General features: G+C 40.6%; 1 protein-coding gene across 9 annotated transcripts in view; it reads left to right on the forward strand.

The window, feature by feature from the left end:
* The window catches only part of LOC143033961 (KICSTOR complex protein SZT2-like), a 278,573-nt gene that overhangs the window by 29,417 nt on the left and 221,334 nt on the right, over positions 1-27,822 (forward strand). For all 9 annotated transcript variants that reach the window (XM_076199683.1, XM_076199687.1, XM_076199686.1 and 6 more), the window contains exons 10-19: positions 1,869-2,112; positions 2,430-2,591; positions 9,352-9,462; positions 9,738-9,855; positions 10,967-11,059; positions 11,524-11,648; positions 13,465-13,701; positions 21,205-21,283; positions 21,401-21,528; positions 21,928-22,087. In XM_076199683.1, the coding sequence (XP_076055798.1) occupies positions 1,869-2,112; positions 2,430-2,591; positions 9,352-9,462; positions 9,738-9,855; positions 10,967-11,059; positions 11,524-11,648; positions 13,465-13,701; positions 21,205-21,283; positions 21,401-21,528; positions 21,928-22,087 (1,457 nt within the window). The remainder of the gene's footprint in view (positions 1-1,868; positions 2,113-2,429; positions 2,592-9,351; positions 9,463-9,737; positions 9,856-10,966; positions 11,060-11,523; positions 11,649-13,464; positions 13,702-21,204; positions 21,284-21,400; positions 21,529-21,927; positions 22,088-27,822) is intronic.

Genomic DNA, 27,822 nt, shown 5'->3' on the forward strand with positions numbered 1-27,822 from the left:
GTTAATATCTTTGAACTCAAGTATATTACTGCCTGCGAAAAAGTAAAATAAGAATAACCATTATTTAAACATTTGGTAAAACTATACAATCCTTTTACATTTACATGCTTTCTCCTTACAAAGGCTATCATAAACAAATATAAATAATATTTATGAACACATACAATGGTTTGTTTAATCATAGTAATTTTTGTCACAAAAATGTTGTGTGTTACCACACCATACCCCTTTAACCCCTAACCCGAGTCTCTCTTTTTTTATTATTTATTTATTTATTTTATTATTATTATTATTTTTTTTTATGAAATATAGTTATTCAAGTACCTGGAATGATAGGGTATCAGAATATGTATGGTTATGGGGGTCTATCTCCAAAACCCTAGGAGGAGTTCATGAACAAACAAACAGACAGACAGAGGCTACTGCTCTTATTATAGTATATATATATGATGTAAGCGGAGTAGGAAACACAGGAGTCTTAGTCTTGAGTTTATTCCTGACTAGTTTAGCAGGTGTGCTTTGAAAAAGCACACCTGCAAAACTAATTCTAAAACTCCTGTGTTTCCTACTCTGCTTACATCAACCTGTCAGAATGTCTCAACAATATACATATATATATATACATATATATATACATATATATATATATATATATATATATATATATATATATATATATATATATATATATATTGCTGAATCCATGAGGAAATAGAAAATCAGAATACTATTCTGATCTTTGATTTCCTCGTGGATTAAGCAAAATATCTTTATTCATGTGTTTTATGTGATTACTGTTGCATATATATATATATGTTTAACAATACCATTTGGAGATTAATTCTTATAATTTGAGATATAGGTGGTTAAATTTTATTTTTGATACAGCTACCTCCTTTATAAGAAGGGGAGGACCTTGGTATATAGACAGATATACAGACATTTTTATGGGATGAATGAAGGGTGGATGCATGTTTGGTAACCAGGAAAGACTAAAGAAATGTATTGCTACGTAGTCCGATTATTTTCACTTTGTCAGATCCTGCTGTAGACATACCATGCTTTGCTGCATTACTTTTGATCCAAGTGATTTAGCAGGGAACAGGATGACCCTTCATCCATGAAGGATGGGATGAGAGGATGGTTTGATGGTGTATATGTGGTTTGACTCAGCTACCCCACCTTATAAGGGTGGAAGGTCCTTGGTATGTGTGTATAAGACTGGTTGAGGCAAACTATGATGGAGAGAGAATTTGTTTGTTTATTTAGAAATGAATTTTGAGCACCAATAATGATAGCTCGCTTCTAAGGATGAGAAAAGGGGGAGGAGATGGTGAGGGAGGTGATGACTGAGTTTCAAGTCATGTCCCTACTTTATCTGCTTGTGGGGAAGAGGTGAGAAAGCAAGGAGCAGCAAGCCAGGCTGATGTATGATGCTCTGAGGCTATCTGAATCTAAGGGCATTTGTCCAGCCTTTATATACACTGGCAGGTCATGACCCATACTCCTAATTGGCATGAGGTCAAGTGTGATACATGGAAAGTCAGAGGCAAAATGTTTGATGGTGGTGGCTTACAAAGACAAAGGGTATGCATTCCTCAATGAATCCACTGTTCATCATCACATGGTTGGCTGAGGTGCTGGTTAGTCATCATTGGCCAATGCTGGTACTGCACATGTTTCCTCAAGGAGGCTTTGTCCCACCCATGGGCCTCAAGGAAGTTCTGGGTTGAGTCACATGGCTGGGTTGGGCAAGTATGTCCCATGAGACCACTTGCAGGTCAGTAAGGTTGTGGGATGGCCAGAGAAGATGTGAGGACAGGAGTGAGGACTACTAACAATATACATATGTACTTTGCTGTTTTCAGCTACCTATGAATTCTTGAATGATGTAACCAATGATGCCAACAAGGAGTTCCAGTCAAAGTACAGACAGAGAATGGTTGCAAAATACTGGGGGACATTGCAACATCTAAAGGAAACGGATCTTCTTCTAGTCAGTTTGCAGTCATTTGCAACAAACCCAGCATACTACATAATACCAGACTGCATAAAAAGTGGAGCACCTCTTTTCTACCAGACCTCTGGGAGTGTGAATCCACTTCCTACAAGGTGTTTTTCTTTTATCTTTGTTTACATTAAGTTTTAATGTGTATGATGTGTATGACTTGATATACCCTTTTGTATAGATGATAAAGAATTTTGCACAGATACACAGTATGGCTATATGGTTTCAGAATCTTGATGAATGAGCCTGATTATTGGAATAATACTGTTATTGACAGAACCAAAATTATCCAGTTAATAATTGGTATTGTTGTGGTGCTTGGTAAAATATATGTAAAATATCAATTCAAATTACTGTATTGCAGATGCATGAAATAATGTTTTGTGCAAGTTGATATTAAATTTCAAAATATTTTTTGCAGAGGAACTGTGGCTTTTCCACACTTTGCGAACTTTTGGAAACCTGTGTGCCTGTTGGACACTAATATCTGGCAGAAGTGGATGCATACTCATCGCATTGGTATAATTTTAGTTCATGACCATCCTTTGCCTAAGAATCTGCATACTGTGAACACAAGTGGAAGGTAAGTTCTTCATTTTCTTTTTTAATAAATGTTGCCTCAAGTTTCACTGACTGGAAACTCACAGCCCCACAGTAATTGGCATTGGTCTTTGGGCCCATCAACAGGTCTCTTTGGAGAGAAATTTTTAACTGTTGTCCCTGTCTGGGGTATTGGCTGCATGTTATTATGGCAAAGTAACATGCAGTTGATACTTTAGGGTCTATATGGGGCGCCATTGCGGACCAGGGCCACACATCATTTTGTCTGTGATAGAGGAAGACTCTGTTCATGGAGAAATGATGACACTTTTATTATACTGTGACTGTCCCTCCATTATGCTGTCCCCCAACCCCTTGTTACTGTCGTGTACCATTTCTCTGAATATTCATTTATTTATTTATTTTTTATTTTTCTTTTGTCTACCATTTGGTGGGGGAAAAGAATGCTACCACCAAGTCTTCCTACTTCAGTCATAAGAGGCAAGAAAAAATGGGATGGGGGATAGGACTTTGAATCCTACCTGTAGCCCCATTGGTGACATTAAAAAAAATAATAAATAAAAATATAGGCAGAAAATTTTGAAAGTAATAAAAAGATGTTTTGGAAAGAAATTAAGAGAGCAAGAGGAGGCGAATCAAGTAGAGAAGAAAAGGTAAAAGGTGCAGATGGAGAGATGATAATGGAAGAGAAGGCAGTAAGGGGAAGATGGGCAGAATATTTTAGGGAGTTGCTAAATGTGAAGGAGGATAGGGAGGGAAAGATAGCTGCAGTGGGAAATGCGAAGAAAATGAGAGTGATGAGTGAGGAGAATGGAGGAGAAATAAGATGATGAAAGCAGGTAAGGCACCTGGTCTGGATGGATGCCATGCAGAATGTCTGAAAAAGGGAGGTACAGTGATGGTGGACTGGCTGGTGAGGTTATTTAATGTTTGCTGGAGAGAGGGTAGAGTGCCAGAGGACTGGAGGAGTGCCTGTGTAGTTCCTATTTACAAGGGAAAAGGGGACAAGTGTGAATGTAGTAGTTTCAGTGTAGTTGGGAAGGCTTATGGGAGGATCTTAATTGAGAGGATTAGGAGAGGAACAGAAGGAGTGATTGGTGAGGAACAGTGTGGATTTAGGACGGGTAGAGGTTGTGTAGATCAGATCTTTGTGGTAAGACAGATATGTGAGAAAGCTATAGGAAAGGGGAAGGATGTTTTTTTGGCTTTTATGGATCTGGAAAAGGCTTATGATAGGGTAGACAGAAAGGCACTGTGGGAGGTTATGCAGATATACGTGATAGGAGGAAAGCTTCTGGGAGCTGTCAAGAGTTTTTATGAGAGTAGTAGGTGCTCAGATGAGAGGAAGGGTGGGAGGGGTGTGGAGTGTATTTAGGGATGAAATGGGTGGGAGTGTTTTTATGCCTTCCCCTTTTTGGCTACCTCCCTTGGAAGGGGGAAAAAGCCTTGGTATATGTATGTATGTGTAGTAGAGCTTGTGTCAGGATTGGAAATGGAGAGAGTGAGTGGTTCGAGGTAAAGGTGGGACTTTGTCAAGGATGCATTATGTCGCCCTGGCTGTTCAACTTATACATGGATGGGGTAGTGCGAGAGGTAAATGCAAGGGTAGTGGGCAAGGGATTGGAGATGATTAAAGAAAATGGAGAAAAGTGGGAGGTGAGCCAGCTGTTGTTTGCGGACGACACTGCGCTTGTGGTAGGATCGGAGGAGGGATTGAGGAAGTTGGTGACAGAGTTTGGGAGAGTATGTGATAGAAGAAAGCTAAAGATAAATGTGGGTAAAAGTAAGGTGATGAGATGTACAAGGGGTGAAAGTGGCAGTAGTCTGGAAGTGAGCATTAAGGGAGAGCAACTGGAGGAAGTGGATAGTTTTAGATACTTGGGTGCAAATGTGGCAGGAAAAGGTGGAGTGAAGGTGGAGGTAGAATGTAGATTGAGAGAAGCGAGTAAATGCCTTGGTGGATTAAAGAGTGTAATGAGGAATAGACATTTGGGAATGGATGCTAAGAGGAGACTGTATGAAGGAGTGATTGTGCCAACAGCACTGTATGGGGCAGAAACATGGAACATAAGAGAAGAAGAGAGAAGGAGTTTGAATGTGTTTGAGATGAAGTGTCTGAGAAGTATGATGGGGGTTACTAGGCTGGATAGAGTGAGAAATGAGGAAGTGAGGAGGAGAACAGGGGTGGAAAGGGGGTTGGGAGATAGGGTTGATGAAAGAGTATTAGGATGGTTTGGACACATGGAAAGAATGAGTGAAGAAAGACTAGTAAAAGAGGTATGGAAGGCAGATGTGGAGGGAGTGAACATGAGGGGACGTCCTAGGATGAGGTGGATGGATGGGGGTGAAGGGGGCTTTGGGGAAGAGGGGAATGTCTGTTGAGGAAGGACGGGAGAGGACAGAAGATGGGTGAATGGCGAATGGTTGTATATGGATGATGTTGTGATTGCATGAGGTGAAATGGGCGGGTGGATGAGGGGTGAGGTAGTACGTGTGAGCAAAATATGACGCAGCCCAAAGGGATTTCTCCCCGTCCTCTCCTTTTATGCAATGGGGGGATGGAGTGGGGGGTCGCCGATTTAATAAAGTGGCCTTGCTGTGGATGTGCTGTGTCTTGCGACACTGCTTGTAACCCAGGGCAGTGGACAAGGTGCAGGGATGACCCGTCATCCAGGAGGTGCTCAGATGAGAGGGAGGGTGGAGGGGTGTGGAGTGTATTCAGGGATGGAATGGGTGGAAATGATTTTATGCCTTTCCCTTTTTGGCTACCTCCCTTGTAAGGGGGAAAAAGCCTTGGTATATGTATGTATGTATGTATAAGAGGGCCTACGAGTTTTCCAATCAGTACCCTAAGGTTTTGGTCTTAATATGTGGTACAGATGAGAGTAAAAGGGAAGAGATAGGCAGTATGTTTGTGAGAAGAAAGATGGATGTGTTGACATTGAGGGAAACTAAATTGAAAGGGAGGGGCGAGTGTGAGTTGGGAGTGTAGCTGGTAGGTTCTCAGGAGTGAAGAAGGGATGAGGGAGAGAAGGGGTGGCTATACTAGTAAGTGAAGAGATAGGTAAGCATGTAGTGGAGTGGAAGGTTTCTTCAAGGTTGATGTGGATGAAGGTGAAGCTGGGAAGGGAGATGTATTTACCTAGTTGTATTATACGGGAAGGGAGCTATGCTTGTGGTGACCCGTCTTTGTATCTCTCAGCATCAGGTTTTTTCTTAAAATCTTGAATAGTGTTTGCACACACTGTTTCTTTGTCTAATTTGTTCCCAGTATCTATCACTCTGTGTGGGAAGCTATTTTTTTTTTTTAGATCTCTGTAATTATCTTTTTTTTATTTTCGTTTTGTGTCCTCTTGTTTTTCCATTGTCCCATTTTAATAAATCATTCTTATCTAAGATTTCCATTCCCTTCATAATTCTATAGATAGTTAGTAGGTCTCCTCTTTCCCTTCTATGTTCCAGAGTTGGTAATTCTAATTTGGACAGTCTTTGTTGATATGTCATTTTGGAAAGAGGTGGTGCCAGTTTTGTTGTTGTTCCTTGTGTTCTAATTTTTTTATATTCGTTTTGGTACTGGGTGTCCATAGTGTTGCTGCGTACTTTAGTTTTGGTCTTATTAATGTAGTTAAATTTTTTTTTATCATTTCTTCGTCCAAACAGGCAAATGCCACTTTTATTGACCTCAATAAATTATAGGTTTCTCCAACTATTTTATTAATATGCTTATCTGGTGTCAAGTCTTTGCTGATCATCACTCCAAGGTCTTTTTCCGAGTTTACTTTTTTGACCTCTGCTTCACCCATTTTATAATCTCTCGATATTCTGTGGTGGGGGAAAAGAATACTGCCAACAAGTATGTTCACATGAGTCACAAAAGGCGACAAAAAAAGGGACAGGGGATGGGATTAGGAGTCCTACTACCTGTAGCCTCAAAAGGGGATATTCCTAAAAAAGAAAGTAAAGGCATAAGAGGGTCTGTGAGTTTTCCAACCAGTACCCTAAGGTTTGGGTCTTTTAATGTGCGTGGATGTGGTGCAGATGAGAGTAAAAGGGAAGAGATAGGCAGTATGTTTGTGAGAAGAAAGATGGATGTACTGGCTTTGAGTGAAACTAAAATGAAAGGAAAGGGCAACTGTGAGTTTGGGAGTGTAGCTGGGAGGTACTCAGGAGTGAAGAGGGGATGAGGGAAAGAAGGGGTGGCTATACTAGTAAGTGAAGAGATAAGTAAGCGGGTAGTGGAGTGGAAGGAGGTTTCATCAAGGTTGATGTGGATGAAGGTGAAGCTGGGAAAGGAGATGTGGGTTTTTGTAAGTGCGTATGGGCCTGGTAGTGAGAAGAACGTAGAGGAAAGGGAGGATTTTTGGGTAGATATAAATGAGTGCATAGAGGGATTAGGGAGAAATGTCAATGTAGTTGTATTGGGAGACCTAAATGCTAGGGTAGGAAATGAACCAATTGACGGAGTGATTGGGAAGTATGGAGTTCCAGGCAAAAATCGTAGTGGAGAATTGATGGTGGAGATGTGTCTTGAAAGAGAGTTGATGATAGCAAATACAGTGTTTAAGAAGAAAGTCAAACATAAGTACACATGGGAGAGGGTGGTGGATGGAAGGGTGGTAGATAGAGCGTTAATGGACTATATAGTGGTGACCAGGAGTATGGTAGGAAGAGTTAAGGATGTACATGTTCTAAGGGGAGAGAGTGGGGAAATATCAGATCATTTCCTGGTGGAAGGTAAATTGAGAGTGGAGAATAGGTGGAGAAAGGAAAAGGGCAAAAGGTAGGGAGGTACTTAGAGTGAACTGCTTAAATGAGGAAAAAAAGGAGAATGAGTATAAGAAGAAGTTGAGAGAGGAGTGGGAGAGAGTAAAGGATAGAGTAGAACTAGGAGTGGAGGAGGAATGGGGATGGTTCAAGGAGGGAGTCATAAGGTGTGCAAAGATGGTGTGTGGAACAAGGAGGGCGGGAGGAAATAGAAGGAAGGGTAGTGAGTGGTGGGATGAGGAAGCAAAGAAGGGTGCAGAAGAGAAGAAGCAGGTATTCATAGATTGGCTACAAATTAGGACGAGGGAATCGTATGAGAGGTATAAAGTAAAGACAAAGGAAGTTAAGCATAAGATAAAAGAAGCAAAGAGGAGAGCAAATGTGAAATGGGGAAAGAGTATGACAGAAAATTTTGAAAGTAATAAAAAGATGTTTTGGAAGGAAGTTAAAAGAAGAAGAGGAGGCGAATCAAGTAGAAAAGAAAAGGTAAAAGGTGCAGATGGAGAGATGATAATGGAAGAGAAGGCAGTGAGAGGAAGGTGGGCAGAGTATTTTAGGGAGTTGCTAAATGTGAAGGAGGATATTGAGGGAAAGGGAGTTGCAGTGGGAAATGCTAAGAAAATGAGAGTGATGAGTGAGGAAAATGGTGGAGAAATAGGGAAGGATGAAGTGAAAGCAGCTGTTAAGATGATGAGAGCAGGTAAGGCACCTGGGTTGGATGGATGCCATGCAGAATGTCTGAAGAAAGGAGGTACAGTTATGGTGGACTGGCTGGTGAAGTTATTTAATGTTTGTTTAAAGGTCAGATATCAACAGATATACCATTCACTAAAAATCATCGTATTGCTCGAAAAAGTACTTTTTAAAAGCATACAAATAAAGTTTTTACCTATTACAGAAGAATTTATTCAGAAAATTCACTTTTAATTGCGCCTCGCATACCACTTTTCCGAAGTCTAGATATTCAGAATAACAATATTGTTTGTTTGGCAACTGTGACGTCACGAACGCGGAATTCCCCGAACCTTTCCCGAAGCGCACGGGCGGAATGTTTCGAATAGCAGACGACGCAATGAAATGAAGACAAAACTGTTTTTTGCCAAATTTGATAAGATGTAGATGGTGGAATTATATAGAATACTGTCAGTATGTTTTTTTTTTATGTACATTAAACTGTAAATACAAAAAGTTATGGAAGTCTTGATATCTGACCTATAAAGGTCAGATATCAAGACTTCCATAACTTTTTGTATTTACAGTTTAATGTACATAAAAAACATACTGACAGTATTCTATATAATTCCACCATCTACATCTTATCAAATTTGGCAAAAAACAGTTTTGTCTTCATTTCATTGCGTCGTCTGCTATTCGAAACATTCCGCCCGTGCGCTTCGGGAAAGGTTCGGGGAATTCCGCGTTCGTGACGTCACAGTTGCCAAACAAACAATATTGTTATTCTGAATATCTAGACTTCGGAAAAGTGGTATGCGAGGCGCAATTAAAAGTGAATTTTCTGAATAAATTCTTCTGTAACAGGTAAAAACTTTATTTGTGTGCTTTTAAAAAGTACTTTTTCGATTATTTTTAGTGAATGGTATATCTGTTGATATCTGACCTTTAAGAGAGGGTAGAGTGCCAGAGGACTGGAGGAGTGCCTGTATAGTTTCCACTTTACAAAGGAAAGGGGGACAAGTGTGAGTGTAGTAATTACAGATGGATTAGCTTGTTGAGTGTAGTTGGGAAGGCTTATGGGAGGGTCTTAATTGAGAGGATTAGGAGAGGAACAGAGGGAGTAATTGGTGAGGAACAGTGTGGATTTAGGACAGGTAGGGGATGTGTAGATCATTGTAATGATAAAATGTAATGGTATGTAATGGACATACTCTTATTTTGTATGATATGATGTGTGTAGTTCAGCAACATTGAAATGTATATTTGTTAAGAGGTAGATCCTTAACAATCAACCTAGGATCATTTCCTAAAACCATGAAATTATGAATATTGTTTATTTTCAGGTATGGTGTGGTGCAGTGTCGACAAGCTGAACTAGCTCTTACCACATTGCTTGCAGAGTGGAGCGATTTTGTCCTCATTGAAAAACATTCATACATCAAATTTCTGTACAAGTAAGTTGTGCCCTGTGTATGCATGAGTGAAATAAATTTGCACTGATGTGTATGTTTTGATTCATGGTACACTCATATTTATGTGATTTCATATGTAACACTATATGACCTCATAAGGGAAAAATAATTATTTAATCAAAGCTGTTTTTATTAGAAGTAATATTATATGTTTCTAGTTTATGGTAATTGGATAAGGAGAACTGTACATTCCATTTATATGGGATGCCTACATAACTTCATTGCATGAATTTTTATATTTTTAAAAATATTTTCAGGGATAACGAGACACCACCTTACTCCTTTTTTGTTGTACGTATCACCTCAAAGCCAGCCCCCTGCTTAGTCATCAGATTAGCCTTTCTCGGAGGAACACCTGGCCATATCAGAAACCAGGCAAGTCTATACATCAAGGGCTTTCTCTCCCCTATAAGAGAGGTAGCCAAGTCAAATGGCATATAACCACTCCCACCTGTTTCACTCCCACCCATTTCACTCCCAGCCACCACCCTTTCCTCTCTCTTATCTTAGTTCCTTGTGGATGAAGGGTCATCTCTGTCCCCTGCCCACTGCCCTGGGTTAGAAGCAGTGTGGCAAGACAGTACATGCACATCAAGGCCACTTCACTTAATCGACGACCCCCTTTCCCCTTCCTCTGATGCAGAAAATAAAGAAGATTGGGAGAAATCCCCTCAGGCTGTGTCAAATCATTCATGCATAACCACTCCCATTCCTCCCTCATTCCCAGTCCCCTCCCTTTCTTGCATCACAATATTATCTATACACAGCCATTCTCCACTCACACCTATCTCCTACTGTCTACCTTCCTTGCTCAACAGACATTCCTCTCTTGCTCAAATCCCCTTTCCCCCCATCCATCTCATCCTTGGTCATCCCTCAAATTCATTCCATCCACCTCTGCCTTCCACACCTCTTTTACTAATTCTTTTTCACTCATTCTTTTCATTTGTCCAAAACATCCCAATACTCTTTTGTCAACCCTGTTTGCCATCTCCTTTTCCACCCCTGCTCTTCTCACCACCTCTTTTCTCACTGAATCAAACCTTGCAACCCCTGCCATACTTCTCAGACATTTCATAACAAACACATTTAAACTTCTCCTGTCTGCCTCTCAAGCAAATGTTTTAAGATATTGTCACCATATGATATTTGTTACAGAAATACATTTAATTTTTTTCTGAAGTGCTTGTCTGCATCATGTTCTCTCAATTTTTAAGAGCATATACATACATGGTTTTTTTTTAATATCATGGATCTCCCCCTTTGAAAGGACTTTTTGAAACAGGGAATTTAAATGTAGAATACCCTTACTATGAACTTACTTGCAAGATAGGGCTTGAACTACCTCCACCCCTGACCTCCACCACAAATAGCAATGCTCTAAACTGCTTGTCAGCGAACACCTAACATACTTTGAATGACAGAATGACCCTTTGAACCTTCTCTTGTATTCATAGTTTTGTTAAAAAATGTAATTTTGTTACAGAGTGTAAGTGAACTTCGTGATAAGATCAAAACCCTTACGTTCCCATCAAGGGCAGGATTGAAGGACAGAACAAACACTCTTGCATCCATGGAGGTAGGTCATTGCATTGGAGTGGTTAAGGAAGATTATCTAGTTATGAAGGACATAAAGTTTAAGTGGAAAGCTTTAAGTATTTGGGGTTGTATTTGAAGGTGAATGAATTAGTGGACATGGATTGTAAGAGGAGGTGAGTAAATAAATGTTTGGGTGGAAAGTGTTGTGCAAAAGGGTGTCTGGGTGTATGAGTGCTAAGGGAAGGTTGTATGGTGGAGTGATTGTGCCCATGATGCTGGAAGCCACAGATCTTCTGCAAAAGACCAGGGGCAGTGGATTGATTACTGTATGGACCTGAGGTGAATGCTGTTTCTGTTCTATCTTCTATTACAACATCAATAAGATTGTAGTCTTTTTTTTTCCAGTCATTGAAACTTAAGGCAGTATTTATTATTATAGTGAGATTAGATTATTAAATAATAGTCAAAAGATCTGAATTTTTTTATTTTGCATCTTGTTGTCAGATGCTGGAGAAGGGTGCTGAAGTTGAAGGGCCACCAAGCCAGGAGCATTCTCGTTTGGCTCCAAAGTCGTCCCATATTCCGTGCTGTGTCATCACTCATAAACCAATAGAGAAAATACTGTTTTGGTAAGTTCTTCAAGTGATCTGTGAGTATGTGATAAGACAAAACACCCATTCACAGGAAAACCGCCTTTATCGCAGTCAGGGCAATGAAAAATAGGGTTGAAGTATGATTTATGTGTGCATATGCATACTCATAAGGGAGATAACCTGTTAAGGTGCTTGCTTTGACTGGCTATCTTCCTTATAAGGGAGAAGACTTTGGTATATAGATACTGTAGATAGATATATGAGGGGTGATTGAGAAATTTGTGGCTTAAGGTACTAAAATTTATTTCATGATAAATTGATACATTTATTTTTCAGTGTAATCCCCTAGCAAGTTTACACACTTATTCCAACAGTTGTGGAGTTTATGGATCCCCTCTTCATAAAAGCTTGATTCCAGGTCCTCCAAATACACATCTATGGCATCAACATCATTATCCATGGTGAAATGTTGACTGCTTAGCTCTTTTTTCATCTTGGAAAATAGTAGTGTGAGGGAGCCAAATCAGGTGAATAGGGTGGATGTTCAACTAGCTGGAAGCCGCAATCATGTATGGCAGCAAGAGCCACAGCAGATTTGTGTGGTGGCACTTTGTCCTGATGGAAAAGCATCCCTAATGACAGCTTTCCACGCTGTTTTTTCTTAATTTTCTCTCGCAACTGCCTTATTAAGTTGGCATAGTATGGTCCAGTAATGGATTGACCCTTTGTCAGATAATCCACCAGTAGCACCCCCTCAGAATTCCAAAAAATGGAATCCATCACCTTCCCTGCAGAGATCACTGTCTTGGCCTTCTTTGGAGCTGGAGATACATGATGCTTCCATTGTTTTGATTGTTCTTTTGACTCAGGCTGGAAGTGGTGAACCTAAGTCTCATCCATGGTCACAAATTGCCAGATGAATCTCTGTGGATCAGCATCAAAAATGGCTAGATTGTTCATTGACATGTTGCACTGCAGCCGCATCTGATCAGGTCTAAGAAGTCTTGGGACCCATCAAGTTGACCTTTGTCATTTCAAGATGGTTGTGGATAATTGCATGAACACATTCCTGGGAGATACCCAACTCTGTCACAATAAAATGTTCAATCAAATGCTGATCTGTAAGCAACCTGTCATGGATTTTTGTCAATGATTTCTTGATTGGTGACAGTGGCAGGCCCTCCTTGACAAGGGTCATCTTCCAGGCTGTCCCTGACCTGTTTGAAATCAGCTGCTCATATTTTGACCATGCTGTATGAAGGAGCATTGGCTTGTAGAGTGGCCACCATGTCCTTGTGAATTTCCTTTGGAGTTAAGCTCTTGATGTGGAGGTATTGAATGACTGCCCAATGACTAATTTGGTCCCTTTTCTCTACAATACCTTACTGTCCCAAACCAGTTAGCTGTAAAACAAAATATATATATATATTATATTAAAGGCTTGAAAATTTTTATACTGGCTTATGAAAGATTAGATTTTAATTGAAAAAAGCTACTAGTCTATATCTCGTGTCCTTCTACCGTAGGCCACAAATTTTTCAATCACCCCTTGTATGTACATGCTCAAGTTTGTTGGTTTAACCCATATCACTGTTTAAAGGTCAGCCATAACTTTTTCACTGCCTTTTACAACTATGTTATTTAGCCTTGGATGGCTACCTCCCTTATTAAGGGGAAGAACCCTTCAGTATGTGGAAGAATATAGATAGTCTTGAGTTATGTTAATTGAAAAACCTGCAGCCAACTAACACCTGGCAATGGTTCACAGGTCCTCCCCTCATTGGTCCTGTAAATGGAAAAGGGTGTGAAATATTTTACATATAGTGATTGCCTCTTTGTATTTCTTCTGCAGGTATGAGAAAATTCCCACCAATCTGTTAAGCAGCATTGTGCAGGAACCTCCTGTAAGTCCTCCTGCAAAGACTTCTTTATACACCAAGGTGGGAGCAACAAATAAATCTGCCTCCAACAACACTGCACTGCTCTCGCGATATCTGCACCACCGTCGTTGGGTGTGGGATGTCCAGATGCCAGGGGCCACTCCTGTCTCTTCTTGTGTCTTAGCTCGCATTCTGAAGACACTAACAGAGTAAGATTTAATTCGTTTTAGAGAGACTGAGTGTATACTTTTCATATATAAGATAAGAGGGAGGGAGGGAAGGGTAGAGGGAAGTGGAGTATGTACGAGATGGAATGGGTGGGAGTGGTATCTATGCCTTTGTTTTTTTGGCTACCTCCTGTGTAAGGGGGAAAAAGCCTTTGGTATATATATATTGTGTATATATATATACATATATATGTACATACATATACCAAAGGCTTTTTCTCCCATACAAGGGAGGTAGCCAAAAAACAAAGGCAAAAAATCCACTCCCACCCATTTCATACCCACATACTCCACTCCCATCCACCCCCTTCCCTCCCTCTTAGCTTGGCTCCTCCTGGATGACATATCATCCCTGCATCTCCCCCATTGCCCTGGGTCACAAGCAGTGTCACAAGACACAGCACATCCACAGCAAGGCTGCTTCATTTAATAGGGAACCCTCCTTCTCTGGCCCCTCATGCAGAAAAAGAGAAGACAGGGAGAAATCCCTTCAGGCTGCATCAAATTATTTCTCACACATACTCCTTCACCTTCCCCCATCCCCCTCTCATGCATCACATCATCATCTTTCATACACAACCAGTCTCCATTCACTCCTATCTTATGTCGTCTCCCATCCTTCCTCAATAGACATTCTCCTCTATCCCAAAGCCCCTTTTACCCTTGCTGTGGATGTGCTGTGCCTTGCAAGATGCAGGGATGACCTGTCATCCAGGAGGAGTCAAGATAAAAGGGAATGAGGGGGGGGGGGATGAGAGTGGAGTATGTGAGGATGGAATGGGTGGGACTGAATTTTATGCCTTTGTTTTTTGGTTTAGGAGGATTAGGAGAGGAACAGTGTGGGTTTAGGACAGGTAGGGATTGTGTAGATAAGATTTTTGTGGTAAGACAGATATGTGAGAAAGCTATAGGAAAAAATAAGGATGTATTTTGGGCTTTTATGGATTTGGAAAAGGCTTATGACAGGGTAGACAGGAAGGCACTGTGGGAGGTATTGCAGATATATGGGATAAGAGGAAAGCTTTTATGAGCTGTCAAGAGTATTTACAAGAGTAGTAGAACATGTGTCATGATTAGAAATGGAGAGAGTGAGTGGTTTGAGGTAAAGGAGGGACTTTGTCAGGGATGTGTTATGTTGCCCTGGCTGTTCAATCTATACATGGATGGAGTAGTGCAAGAGGTAAATGCAAAGGTAGTGGGCCAGGGATTGGAGATGGTTAAAGAAAATGGAGAAAAGTGGGAGATAAGCCAGTTGTTGTTTGTGGATGACACTGCACTTAAAGTAGGATCAGAGGAAGGATTGATGAAGTTAGTGACAGTTTGGGAAAGTGTGTGAAAGAAGGAAGTTAAGATAAATGTGGGTAAAAGTAAGGTGATGAGATGTACAAGGGGTGAAAGTGGCAGCAAACTGGAAGTGAGTATTAAGGGAGAGAGACTGGATGAAGTGGATATTTTTAGATACTTGGGTGCGAATGCGGGAGGAAAGGGAGGAGTGGAGGCAGAGGTAGAATGTAGATTGAGAGAAGCAAGTAAATGCCTTGGTGAATTAAAAAGTATAATGAGAAATAGACATTTGGGAATGGATGCTGAAAGGAGATTGTATTTTACCTAGTTGTATTATATGGGAAGGGAGCTATGCTCATGGTGACCCATGTTTGTGTCTTTCAGCATCAAGTTTTTTCTTAAAATCTTAATAGTGTTTGTACACACTGTTTCTTTGTCTAATTTGTTCCAAGTATCTAACACTCTGTGTGGGAAGCTTTTTTTTTTTTTTTTTCTGATCTCTTCTGTAATCATTTTTGAGTTTCTTTTTGTGTCCTCTTCTTTCTCCATTGTCCCATTTCAATAAATCATTCTTACAGAATTCTTACAGAGGACAGAAGATAGGGGTGAATGGATAGGGGTTGTGTATAGATGATGCTGTGATGCATGAGGGGGAGTGGGTGGGGGATGGAGGGTGAAGAAGTATGTATGAGAAAAAATTTGACGCAGCCCGAAGGGATTTCTCCCTGTCTTCTTTTCTGCTTGAGGGGACAGAGAGGGAAGGTCGCCAAATTTATGAAGCGGCCTTGCTGTGGATGTGCTGTGTCTTGTGACACTGCTTCTGACCCAGGGCAGTGGACAGGATGCAGGGATGACCCGTCATCCAGGAGGTGCCAAGATGAAAGGGAGGGAGGAGGGTGGAGGGGAGTAGAATATATAGGAAATGGAATGGGTGGGAGTGGTTTCTGTACCTTTTTCTTGTTGGCTACCCCCCATGGAGGGGGAAAGAGCCTTTGGTGTGTGTATGTATGTATTCTTATCTAAGATTTCCATTCCTTTCATAATTCTATAGATAGTTAATAGGTCTCCTCTTTCCCTTCTTTGTTCCAGAGTTGGTAATTCTAATTTGGACAGTCTTTGTTCATATGTCATTTTGGGAAGAGTTGGTGCCAGTTTTATTGTTGCTCTTTGTATTCTTTCTAATTTTTTTAAATTCTTTTTGGTACTGGGTGTCTATAGTGTTGCTGCGTACTCAAGTTTTGGTCTTATTAGTGTAATTAAATTTCTTTTTATCATTTCCTCGTCCAAATAGACAAATGCCACTTTTATTTACCTCAGTAAATTGTAGGTTTCTCCGACTATTTATTCGACAAAGTGCCACACCAGAGACTACTAAATAAAATCAAAGCCCATGGCATAGGAGGAAAAGTGTTAGAATGGATTAGAGCTTGGATTAGTAACAGAAAACAGCGGGTCACCATAAATGGAATAAAATCTAGGTGGGGCAATGTTACTAGCGGGGTCCCCCAGGGCTCGGTTTTGGGTCCCTTATTGTTCATTATGTATATAAACGACTTAGACGATGGGTTAAATAGTGATGTTAGTAAGTTTGCGGACGACACTAAAATAGGACGCCTAATTAAGTCAGGAGAAGACGCCCAGATACTGCAGGATGATCTTAATAAACTGTTAACATGGTCGGTGAAATGGCAAATGAACTTCAATATCTCTAAGTGTAGCGTGTTAAACGTAGGGCTACACAACCCCGAAAATAGATACAATTTAGATGACACGTTTTTAGAAAAATCTGAGTGCGAGAGGGACTTGGGAGTTCTGGTGAGTCCGGACCTTAAAACCAGGAAGCAGTGCATTAGCGCCAGAAATAAAGCAAACAGAGCATTAGGCTTCATTGCTAGGACGGTAACGAATAGAAGTGCAGAGGTAATTATTAAACTCTATCTAGCGATAGTTAGACCCATCCTTGACTATGCGGTACAGTTTTGGTCTCCGTCCTACAGAATGGACATAAATTCACTAGAATCAGTACAGAGAAGAATGACCAAAATGATACAAGGACTCGGAAATTTGCCTTACGAAGAGAGGCTTAGGCACCTAAACTTACACTCTCTGGAAAGACGCAGAGTGCGGGGTGATCTAATAGAAGTGTTCAAGTGGATCAAAGGCTATAACAAGGGTGATGCAAACAAGGTCATCATAATAAAACAACAGGGCAGGACTCGCAGTAATGGGTATAAACTGGACAAATTTAGATTTAAGAAGGAAATAGGCAAGAATTGGTTTACAAATAGGGTGGTCGATGAATGGAATAAACTTAGTAACCACGTAGTAAGCGCTGAAACTATCAGTTGTTTTAAAAAACGATTAGACAACTTTATGGATGGGGACGACAGGTGGTGATGGATACGGAGCTGCCTAGTGTAGGCCTTATGGTCTTTTGCAGTCTCCTTTATTTCTTATGTTCTTATGTTCTTATGATCATTACTCCAAGGTCTTTTTCCAAGTTTACTTTTTTGACCTCTTGATATTTTGTTTTTACTTTTTCCATATTCCTTTATACCACATTTCTTGATAATGAGTTTCACTTCCCACTTTTCAGTCCATTTCCAGGTCTTGTCCAAGTCTTGTTGTAATGAGTTGCAATCTTCCTCCGTTCTTACTTTCTTTAGTATTTTTGTGTCGTCTCCAAAGAAATTCATATAACACTCTATTCCTTCATCCATGTCATTTATGTATATGGCATACATGATCGGGGCCAGTACTGATCCCTGCGGGACACCACTTTTCATTTCTTCCCAATTTGAGAATTTATCTCCAATTACTACTCTCATTTTCCTCCCAGTCGGAAGTCTTTCATCCATTCCAATACCGTATATACTCGTCTATAGGTCGATCTCATGTATAGGTCGACCCCCCATTTTTGGCCAAAAAATCTGGAATTTTCCATATACCTCATGTATAGGTCGAGTGGTTTGTTTTTGTTTTTGGTGCTGTGAGCATTCCACTGCCTTAATGCTTTGAAGTAGCATGGCTTGCCTGGTATAGCAATTGATTATTATGGTTTTTTCACTTCATTAATTCTGATGTATTCTGGTTTATGTTTTTTCAAGTTCACTGATTTTAATATTTAATAAGTTTCACTGAAATTGCCATTTCAGCGGAGTGAAAAACTTGAACAGATTGCCAAGTACGGTAGATTACCAAGTACGGTTACGGTTACGGAATAAACTGGCTAGGCGTGTTTCGTTAGAAATTTTTTTAACCAACACTCGGAGTTAGTCTTGTAATCTCAACTGTGCGGATGATCAGGCTAATGATAATGTGGAGGAGAAAGATGATGTTGATGTTCCTATGGCTGATGAGGTTGATTCGTATGACGATACTCGACACAGAAGTGAGTGGGAGGAGCTGTTTGGTGGTGAAGATGACGACATCAAGGAAAACGATTTTGGTGGATTTCAGTTAAAATATTTAGGATTATACCATGTGTCACTGTAGCAGTAACAAGTTGGCAATACTGAACAGTTTGTTTTCGTGATGGTGAGATCCATGCATTGTTTTGGTAATGGTAACAATAACATATACCATGTAGAAAGCTAAATTTGGGTAAATTTTTAGTTTCGACCAAGGGCGCAACATAGCAATAAAAATTGATTATTAATTTTGTAGATTATAATGTATCAACGTAATATGCAATTTTGTGATCGGAAATAAAAAAACAAGAAAGATGCTAAAACATTTCGTAAGTAATGAAGTCGTGTCGGACGAATAGTACGTCATATTTGTTATGATACATACCGACGACGAAGAAATGAGAAGTTGGCAGGCTTTTCAACCACTTAGCTTGCTGGCTATACAAAGTTCTTGCAGCTTGAAGGAATGCATGTATCTCCGCTCCATAACATTCCTTCAAGAAAATGTACCTGGCGAGGTACTGTCGGAAGCACCGAGGCCGTCAATTGACAGACAAGATGGCGTTCTGATCCTATGCTTGTGGCAAGGTATTTTTCATTTTCACTTCCGCCCACAAAATTGCATATTACGTTGATACATTTTAATTTATAAAATTAATGATTAATTTTCTATTGCTATATTGCGCCCATGGTCGAAATAAAAAAAAAAAAATAAAAAAAAAATAAAATAAATAAATTTGAGAATATCACAGCATTTCATTATTTTTTTAAACAATTATGGGTACTGTAATAGTATACATGATATAATAAGCTCGCCTGTGTTAAGAAATTTAACAAACAGGTAAAACCACAGTATGGGGTTACCGTATCTAGAAGGAATTTTACATGTTTTAGTACGTACCGTGTATTTTATGTACCCATTGTTTACTGGTAGTATTTAGTAGGTAAATATTTTGATTTCTGAACCTAAAGAAAAGGTAAGAGTTCTTCCTAGCCTTTCTTGTCATGTCTGGATTTCAACCTAACAAGATTATTACTTGTGTATAGGTCGACCCCTAGGTTTTGGCCTAAAAAAAAATCCTTAAGATTTCGACCTATAGACGAGTATATACGGTAATTTTCCTCTGATGCCACTTGACTCTATTTTCCTTATTAGTTTCTTGTGTGGTACCTTATCAAATGCCTTTTGTAGGTCCAGAAAGGCACAGTCTGTCTAACCATCTCTTGTATTATATCTAATCTCAAGTAGAAGCAGATCAAGTTTGTTGTACATGATCTTCCTTGTCTGAATCCAAATTGATTTGGTGCAGAAACATGGAACATAAGAGAGGAAGAGAGAAGGAGTTTGAATGTGTTTGAGATGATGTGTCTGAGAAGTATGATGGGGGTTACTAGGCTAGATAGAGTGAGAAATGAGGAGGTGAGGAGGAGAATGGGGGTGGAAAGGGAGTTGGGAGATAGGGTTGATGAAAGAGTATTAGGATGGTTTGGACACATGGAAAGAATGAGTGAAGAAAGACTAGTAAAAGAGGTATGGAAGGCAGATGTGGAGGGAGTGAACATGAGGGGACGTCCTAGGATGAGATGGATGGATGAGGTGAAGGGGGCTTTGGGGAAGAGGGGAATGTCTGTTGAGGAAGGACGGGAGAGGTCAGAAGATAGGGGTGAATGGAGAATGGTTGCATATGGAGGATGTTGTGATGCATGAGGTGGAATGGGCGGGGGGATGGGGGGTGAGTTAGTATGTGTGAGCAAAATTTGACGCAGCCCGAAGGGATTTCTCCCCGTCTTCTCCTTTTATGCATGGGGGGACAGAGAAGGGGGGTCGCTGATTTAATGAAGCGGCCTTGCTGTGGATGTGCTGTGTCTTGTGACACTGCTTCTGACCCAGGGTAGTGGACAAGGTGCAGGGATGACCCGTCATCCAAGAGGTGCTAAGATAAGAGGGAGGGTGGAGGGGTGTGGAGTGTATTCAGGGATGGAATGGGTGGGAATGATTTTATGCCTTTTCCTTTTATGCCATCCAAGATGAGGTGTCTGAGAAGTATGATAGGGATTACTAGGCTGGATAGAGTGAGAAATAAGGAGGTGAGGAGGAGAACGGGGATGGTAAAGGAGTTGGGAGATAGGGTGAATGAAAGAGTGTTGTGGATGGTTTGGACACATGGAAAGAATGAATGAAGAAAGACTAGTAAAAGAGGTGTGGAAGGCAGATGTGGAGGGAGTGAACATGAGGGGGTGGCTTATGATGAGATGGATGGCTGGGGTGAAAGGGGCTTTGGGGAAGAGGGGAATGTCTGTGGAGGAAGGATGGGAGAAGACAGAAGATAGGGGTGAATGGAGAATGGTTGTATATGGATGAGGTTGTGATGCATGAGGTGGAATGGGTGGGGGATGGGGGGTGAGGGAGTATGTGTGAGAAAAATTTGACACATCCTGAAGGGATTTCTCCCCGTCTTCTCCTTTTCTGCATGGGGGAACGGAGAGGGGGGGGTCGCTGATTTTATGAAGTGGCCATGATGTGGATGTACTGTGTCTTGTGACACTGTTTCTGAGCCAGGGCTGTGGACAAGATGCAGGGATGACCTGGCATCCAGGAGGTGCCAAGATAAGAGGGAAGGTAGAGGGTGGAGGGGAGTGGAGTGTATTAGGGTTGGAATGAATGGGAATTGTTTTTATACCTTTGTTTTTTTGGCTACCTCCCTTGTAAAGGGGAAAAAGCCTTTGGTATATGTATACTACATATGTGATAAGTAATTTATTTATTTTTTTCTTACTCTAATTATAACAGCATGAGACTTGTAGAAGGTTTCAACTTTGCTCATTGCTCCAGTGGCATCATTACAATGGTCATGGAATTAGATATGAAGGTATGTATTTAATTTTTTTTTAGATTTTAATTATACATTGTAACTTGTAATAAAATATGGGCATACTCAACCTAGATGTCCAGTTAATGAGGAATATTTACATTTTGTAATCTGCAGCTTGAACTGAACTGTGGTAAAGGAACGGAAGGCCTTGTTGATGCGTGCTTCAAAGCAGGAGAGGAGACTTTTCCTTGTGTGGCTCAATATGTTCTGTTTCCTCCACATCATGCTTCACCAAAGGATGGGTAAGTAATTGCACAGATCATGGCTTCATTGTTATGCATATGCAGGAATGTTAAAGACAATTAAATTCAACCTTCTTGTACACTGTGCTGCAATTTGAACCCGTTCTTCTACAAAAACTAATTAACCTTTAATTAATCTATGATTTTAGGTGGATGAATGAAATACTGTGATACTTATGTCAGGTTTTAGAGAATATTCTGTGTATATCTCTTATGTAACAAAATTTGTGGTCTCTTCTTGTGGTGATAATATTTTCAGTACAGGAAGAGAACATCCAAAGCATGCCATAACAAAAAGGATTAAAGAGTGTTAGTGCATTCTTCATGAAGAAAATAAAAAAAAAAATATTGGATTATCAGGATATGATATCAGCTGTAAATTACTTGTGATTTTTATAGAGTAAGTGATGACTGGGATGAAAGTGACAGTGGAGAAGCAGATGGAGATTTGCAGCTGATAACAGAATGTTGGGTGGAACCCCAAAATGGCGTGGTGGCTTCTTGTTCCTCCAATGCACAACACCTTTGTGGGCTAAATTATCAAGAATTAGGTCAGGCGGTAAGTACCAATACAGATTTTTTTAAGCAGAGTTAGCTAGTGTGGTTACTCTTTCTTTCCTTGTACTGATAGGCATAGAAACACTTTTCCATCTACGTATTTTCATCTACCTCTGACTCAGGCTTCCAGAAAGAGATTTTTATGATGGATTCCCTATTTTGGTTGTTTTTTAATTTGAATATTTAAAGCCTCATCAGAGTCCTTTTCAGTGTAAGAATTAACCTGGTTTTCCTCTGTTGAAACCTGTAACATTTATGTAGATATATATTTTTGTTCTTTTATTCATCTAGTTCCTTTTTATTCATGTAAGTGCAATTCCCCCACTAAATATATCTACACATCTTTTATAACAACTGCATTCCATGAGAGGGGTGCACCAAGGATGAACTGGTAGTGCTAGGTGAAGGAAGGTGGAATTTTCATGTGGTTTAGGCAAGTGTGAAAGAAAAAATAAGTGCATTGGGAAGTGAAAGGAGTTTAATATATAGATAAATTTAACAAAGATTAATGAAAAAATAAGTGTGTTGGAAGTGAAAAGGGGTGAGAAAAGACTCCTCCATACCTAGTCACATTGCTTGGTCAGTACATATGTGTGTATTTAATTTCAAAGTCTCCGTCCTGGACTTTGATCATTAACATGGCACTGCACATAAGTTCCACAATCTCTGAATTTAAGTTGTTTAATGAACTAGAATGAGATAGATGGAATTGAAGTGGCTCTGGATGCATGTGGTATGTCTACTGAACAAGAAAAAGAGAGTGCAAAATATAGGAGTGAATGAAGGGAGATTATGAATGGATAAAGAGATGATGTGGCCTGGAGGGATGTACTTTTCATCTTTTTCACAAATTAATGTGAATGGATGAGAAGGGTCACTATATAGTGAAAAAGTGGGGGTAAACCAGCTCCAGCTGTCAGGCTATGCCTTGCTGCATTGCCTTGGGTCCAAGTAATGTGATGAGGAACAATGCTGATCCTTCATCCCAGACTTGCTGAAATAGAAGTAGTGATTGAGTGGGTTTTGATTGTGTATGATGTGAATGGATGCTTATCACTCGGCTATTCCTCTTACAAAGGGGAAAAGGATGATGACATGTATGCATTTACCTAATCTTAGTTTATGGGGTTGGAGATATATGCTCATGAGGTTCCATCTCAGTATATCCTGTTACCAAATTTTGCCTTAAAATTCTTTGTTATTCGATATATCTAGATGACAAAAGAGGAGCCAAGATGAGAGGGAGGAAAGGGGGTGGATGGGAGTGGAGTATGTGGGGATGGAACAGGTGGGAGTGGTTTTTATGACTTTGTTTTTTGCTGCCTCCCTTGTAAGGGAGAAAAAGCCTTTGGTATATGTATGTATGTATGTATATATCTATATACCAAGGGCTTTTTCCCCTTTACAAGGGAGGTAGCCAAGTCAAAAGGCACATACCCACTTCCATCCAGCACCCTTTCCTCCCTCTTATCTTAGCTCCTAATGGTGACAGGTCATCCCTGTATCTCACCCACTGCCCTGGGTCAAAAGCAATGTATCAATATACAATATATCCAGAGTAAGGCTGCTTCACTAAATTGGTAACCCCTGCCCTCTTTTCCATCCCCTTATGCACAAAAAGAGAAGATGGGGAGAAAAAGCTTTGGGCTGTCAAAATATCATTCATACATGAGGAGACACCACTAAATTATGGGTTAGTATCACGAACCAGCACAATAGTGAAATTATGTGAAAGAATTGTAAAAAATTGATGAACCAAATATCTTGAAAAGATGAACATTCTGACAGATTGTTAATCTAGCTACAAATCTGGAAGGTCAAGTGTGTTGAATCTTTTAAGCTTTTACTCGAGAATGATTGATGTGCTGCAAGAGAGAGGGGTGCATAGGCAGCGTGTACCTAGACCTAGAAAAGGCATTTGATAAAGTATCTCATAGTTGACTAGTGTGGAAACCGGAGCATTTTAGAGGACTGAGTGGCAAAGTACTAGAATTGATAAAGACTTTTTGAAGGAAAAATACATGAGGACAGTAGTAAAGGATAAGATGTCAAGCTGGAGAGCAGTAATGAGTGGAGTTCCACAAGGCTCAGTGCTTGCACCAATAATGTTTCTTGTCTATGTCAATGACATGATGGAAGGAACAGCAAGCTATGCCAACATGTTTGCAGATGATGCAAAAATCATGAGAACAGTGAAAAATGAGGAGGACAGTAGAATATTGCAAAAGGATCTAAACGCTATTTTTACATAGGCCAAGAATGGCAAATGAAGTTCAATACCAAAAAAAGGCAAAGTACCAGAAATGGGCAAAGTGGCAAAATACCATCCTTAAATTATTCCTTGGGAAACGAATCTATTACAAAAACAAAAGAAGAGAAAGAATGGGAAGTGTTGATAAAAGACAACCTGTCACCTGACAAACCTAGCAGGATTGTGGGAGAAACATATGGACCACTGCAGAAGATTAAAGTGATGTACTATAAGGATAAAAATGTGGGTAAAAGTAAGGTGATGAGATGTACAAGGGGTGAAAGTGGCAGCAGACTGGAAGTGAGCATTAAGGGAGAGCGACTGGAGGAAGTGGATAGTTTTAGACACTTCGGTGCAAATGCAGCAGGAAAAGGTGGAGTGGAGGTGGAGGTAGAATGTAGATTGAGAGAAGCGAGTAAATGCCTTGGTGGATTAAAAGGTGTAATGAGGAATAGACATTTGGGAATGGATGCTAAGAGGAGACTGTATGAAGGAGTGATTGTGCCAACAGCACTGTATGGAGCAGGAACATGGAACATAAGACAGGAAGAAAGAAGGAGTTTGAATGTGTTTGAGATGAGGTGTCTGAGAAGTATGATAGGGGTTACTAGGCTAGATAGGGTGAGAAATGAGGAGGTGAGGAGGAGAACAGGGGTGGAAAGGGAGATGGGAGATAGGGTTGATGAAAGAGTATTAGGATGTTTTTGACACATGGAAAGAATGAGTGAAGAAAGATTAGTAAAAGAGGTATGGAAGGCAGATGTGGAGGGAGTGAACATGAGGGGACGTCCTAGGATGAGGTGGATGGATGGGGTGAAGGGGGCTTTGGGAAAGAGGGGAATGTCTGTTGAGGAAGGATGGGAGAGGACAGAAGACAGGGGTGAATGGAGAATGGTTGTATATGGACGATGTTGTGATGCATGAGTTGGAATGGGTGGAGGGATGGGGGATGAGGTAGTATGTGTGAGCAAATTTGACGCAGCCCGAAGGGATTTCTCCCCGTCTTCTCCTTTTATGCAGGGGGGTGGATGGAGAGGGGGGTTGCTGATTTAATGAAGCGGCCTTGCTGTGGATGTGCTGTGACTTGCAACACTGCCTCTGACCCAGGGCAGTGGACAAGGTGCAGAGATGACCCGTCATCCAGGAGGTGCTAAGATGGGAGGGAGAGTGGAGGGGTGTGGAGTGTATTTAGGGATGGAATGGGTGGGAATGATTTTATGTCTTTTCCTTTTTGGCTACCTCCCTTGTAAGGGGGAAAAAGCCTTGGTATATGCATGTATGTACTATACGGATGAAGGGATGATGAAAAAACTCATCAAAACTGATTTATCCAAGACTGGAATATATGTCAGTAATATGGTCCCCACACAAAGTGAAGGATATAAGCAAGAGATTACAAAGGGCAGCAACCAGACTGGTCTCTAGCCTGGCAGGTAAACCATACGAGGAAAGACTAAAAGCACTGAATCTACCAACTTCGAAAGATTGTAGAGGAAGAGATGATATGATTACAGTGTTTAGAGGAAGAGATGATATGATTACAGTGTTCAGGTCCCTAAAGGGGATAGATTGCATTGACAGAAGAGATCTGATTAAAGATGGAAGAGCTTTAAGATGTCATGGGAGTAAATTAAGAAAGATCACATGTCTAAAAGATGTGAAGAAATATAGTTTTCCATATAGATGCATAAATATGTGGAATAGCTTAGAAGGTGATATAGTGCAAGCTCAAACAATACATGAATTCAAATCTAAATATGATAATTGGAACTGTACATGAATATGAGTCTAGGTATGTTAGAAAATTAGAGAATAGGAAACTGGACCCAACAGGCATTGCTCCTTTCCTGTATACAGTAAGTCCTTGTTATATGGTACATATGCATTCCTGAAAACCTTACCACAAATTGAAATTACCATATACCGAACCCATTATAACATGTAATAATAGGATATGGCAGACGTACCTTCTCCCTGCTCTTTCCTCTTCAAAACACGAGTGGATACCATATCAGTGAATTTTTCTTACTGTAAATAGAATCGAGGGTAGTAATTACCAAATACTGTAACTGTGAATTTACCGGATAAAGAATTACCATATAAGGAGGACTCACTGTACTACAATTAGGTAAATACTTCCTACCCCCCTGCCATCCCCTGCCCCCTCCCTTCTTTGTGACACTGTATAATCTCTACACAGCTATTCTCCACTCACCCCTATCTCCTTCCTTCTCCCATCTTTGCTCAACACCCCTTTCACCCCTTTTTATGTTATTGGATGGATTTTTTCTTCTACAACCTGTGACCTGCACCTCACGTTCATCCAAAAATATGTACACTCTTAAATCACAAAACAAGCACTACAAGACCAACCTCCAAACACCACACTTCACCTAATTCCCCTACCCCATACATGACAAGCAAGGATCCTATTGGCATGAATACATTCATGCCATCACCCAGCATTGAAATAGTATCAACAGAAATTAGGCCAGGCCACAAATTGCCCCAAATGCAATAACCGTGTTGGAGACACACAATACCTCATCATTCACTGACCCACTATCATCCTACCCAGATGACAACACATCTCTTCCTTGAATGACACATGGGGCAATTTGGTGGCTGTTGCTGGTTATCTAGGAGATGTAAGAATTACAAGTGATCTGGTGCAATGAATTAATTCATTGATCCTCTCAGTCAGCACAAACCCACACCTTACTGACCACACTGAACAACCCTCAGAAACTGCTACATATATATTTGTATCCCTTCTCCATGTGTAGCATGACTCTATATACACTTTTCTAATCCACTGGGACATTTCCCATAGACACACATTAAACAATTTCACCAGCCATTCCACTGTACTCCACCCTTTGTCAGACATTCCACATGACTGCCATCCATTCCAGGTGCTTGTCCAGCTTTCGTTCCTTTCAATCCTACTTGCGCCTCCTCTTTTGTATGGTCTTATTATTATCCTCACTTAACACAACCCATCTTCCATCATCACTACCAAAGCCTCCCTGTCCTCCTTGACATTTAGCTACATACATATACCAAAGGCTTTTTCCCCCTTACAAGGGAGGTAGCCAAAAAACAAAGGCATAGAAACCACTCCCACCCATTCCATCCCCTACATACTCCACTCCCCTCTACCCTCTTCCCTCCCTCTTATCCTGGCACCTCCTGGATGATGGGTCATCCCTGCATCTTATCCACTGCCCAGGGTCAGAAGCAGTGCTGCAAGACACAGCACATCCACAGCAAGGCCCCTTCATTAAATCGGTGACCCTCCCCTCTCCATCCCCTCATGCAGAAAAAGAGAAGACAGGGAGAAATCCCTCAGGGCTGTGTCAATTTATTTCTCATACTCCCTCACCCCCCATTCTCCACCCACTCCCCCTCATGCATCACAGCATCATCCATACACAACCATTCTCCATTCACCCCTGTCTTCTGTCCTCTCCCGTCCTTCCTCT

The sequence above is a fragment of the Oratosquilla oratoria genome, chromosome 16, assembly GCF_046742065.1.
Source record: "Oratosquilla oratoria isolate Oo_2021 chromosome 16, ASM4674206v1, whole genome shotgun sequence".
In the NCBI taxonomy this organism is placed as follows: Eukaryota; Metazoa; Arthropoda; class Malacostraca; order Stomatopoda; family Squillidae; genus Oratosquilla; species Oratosquilla oratoria.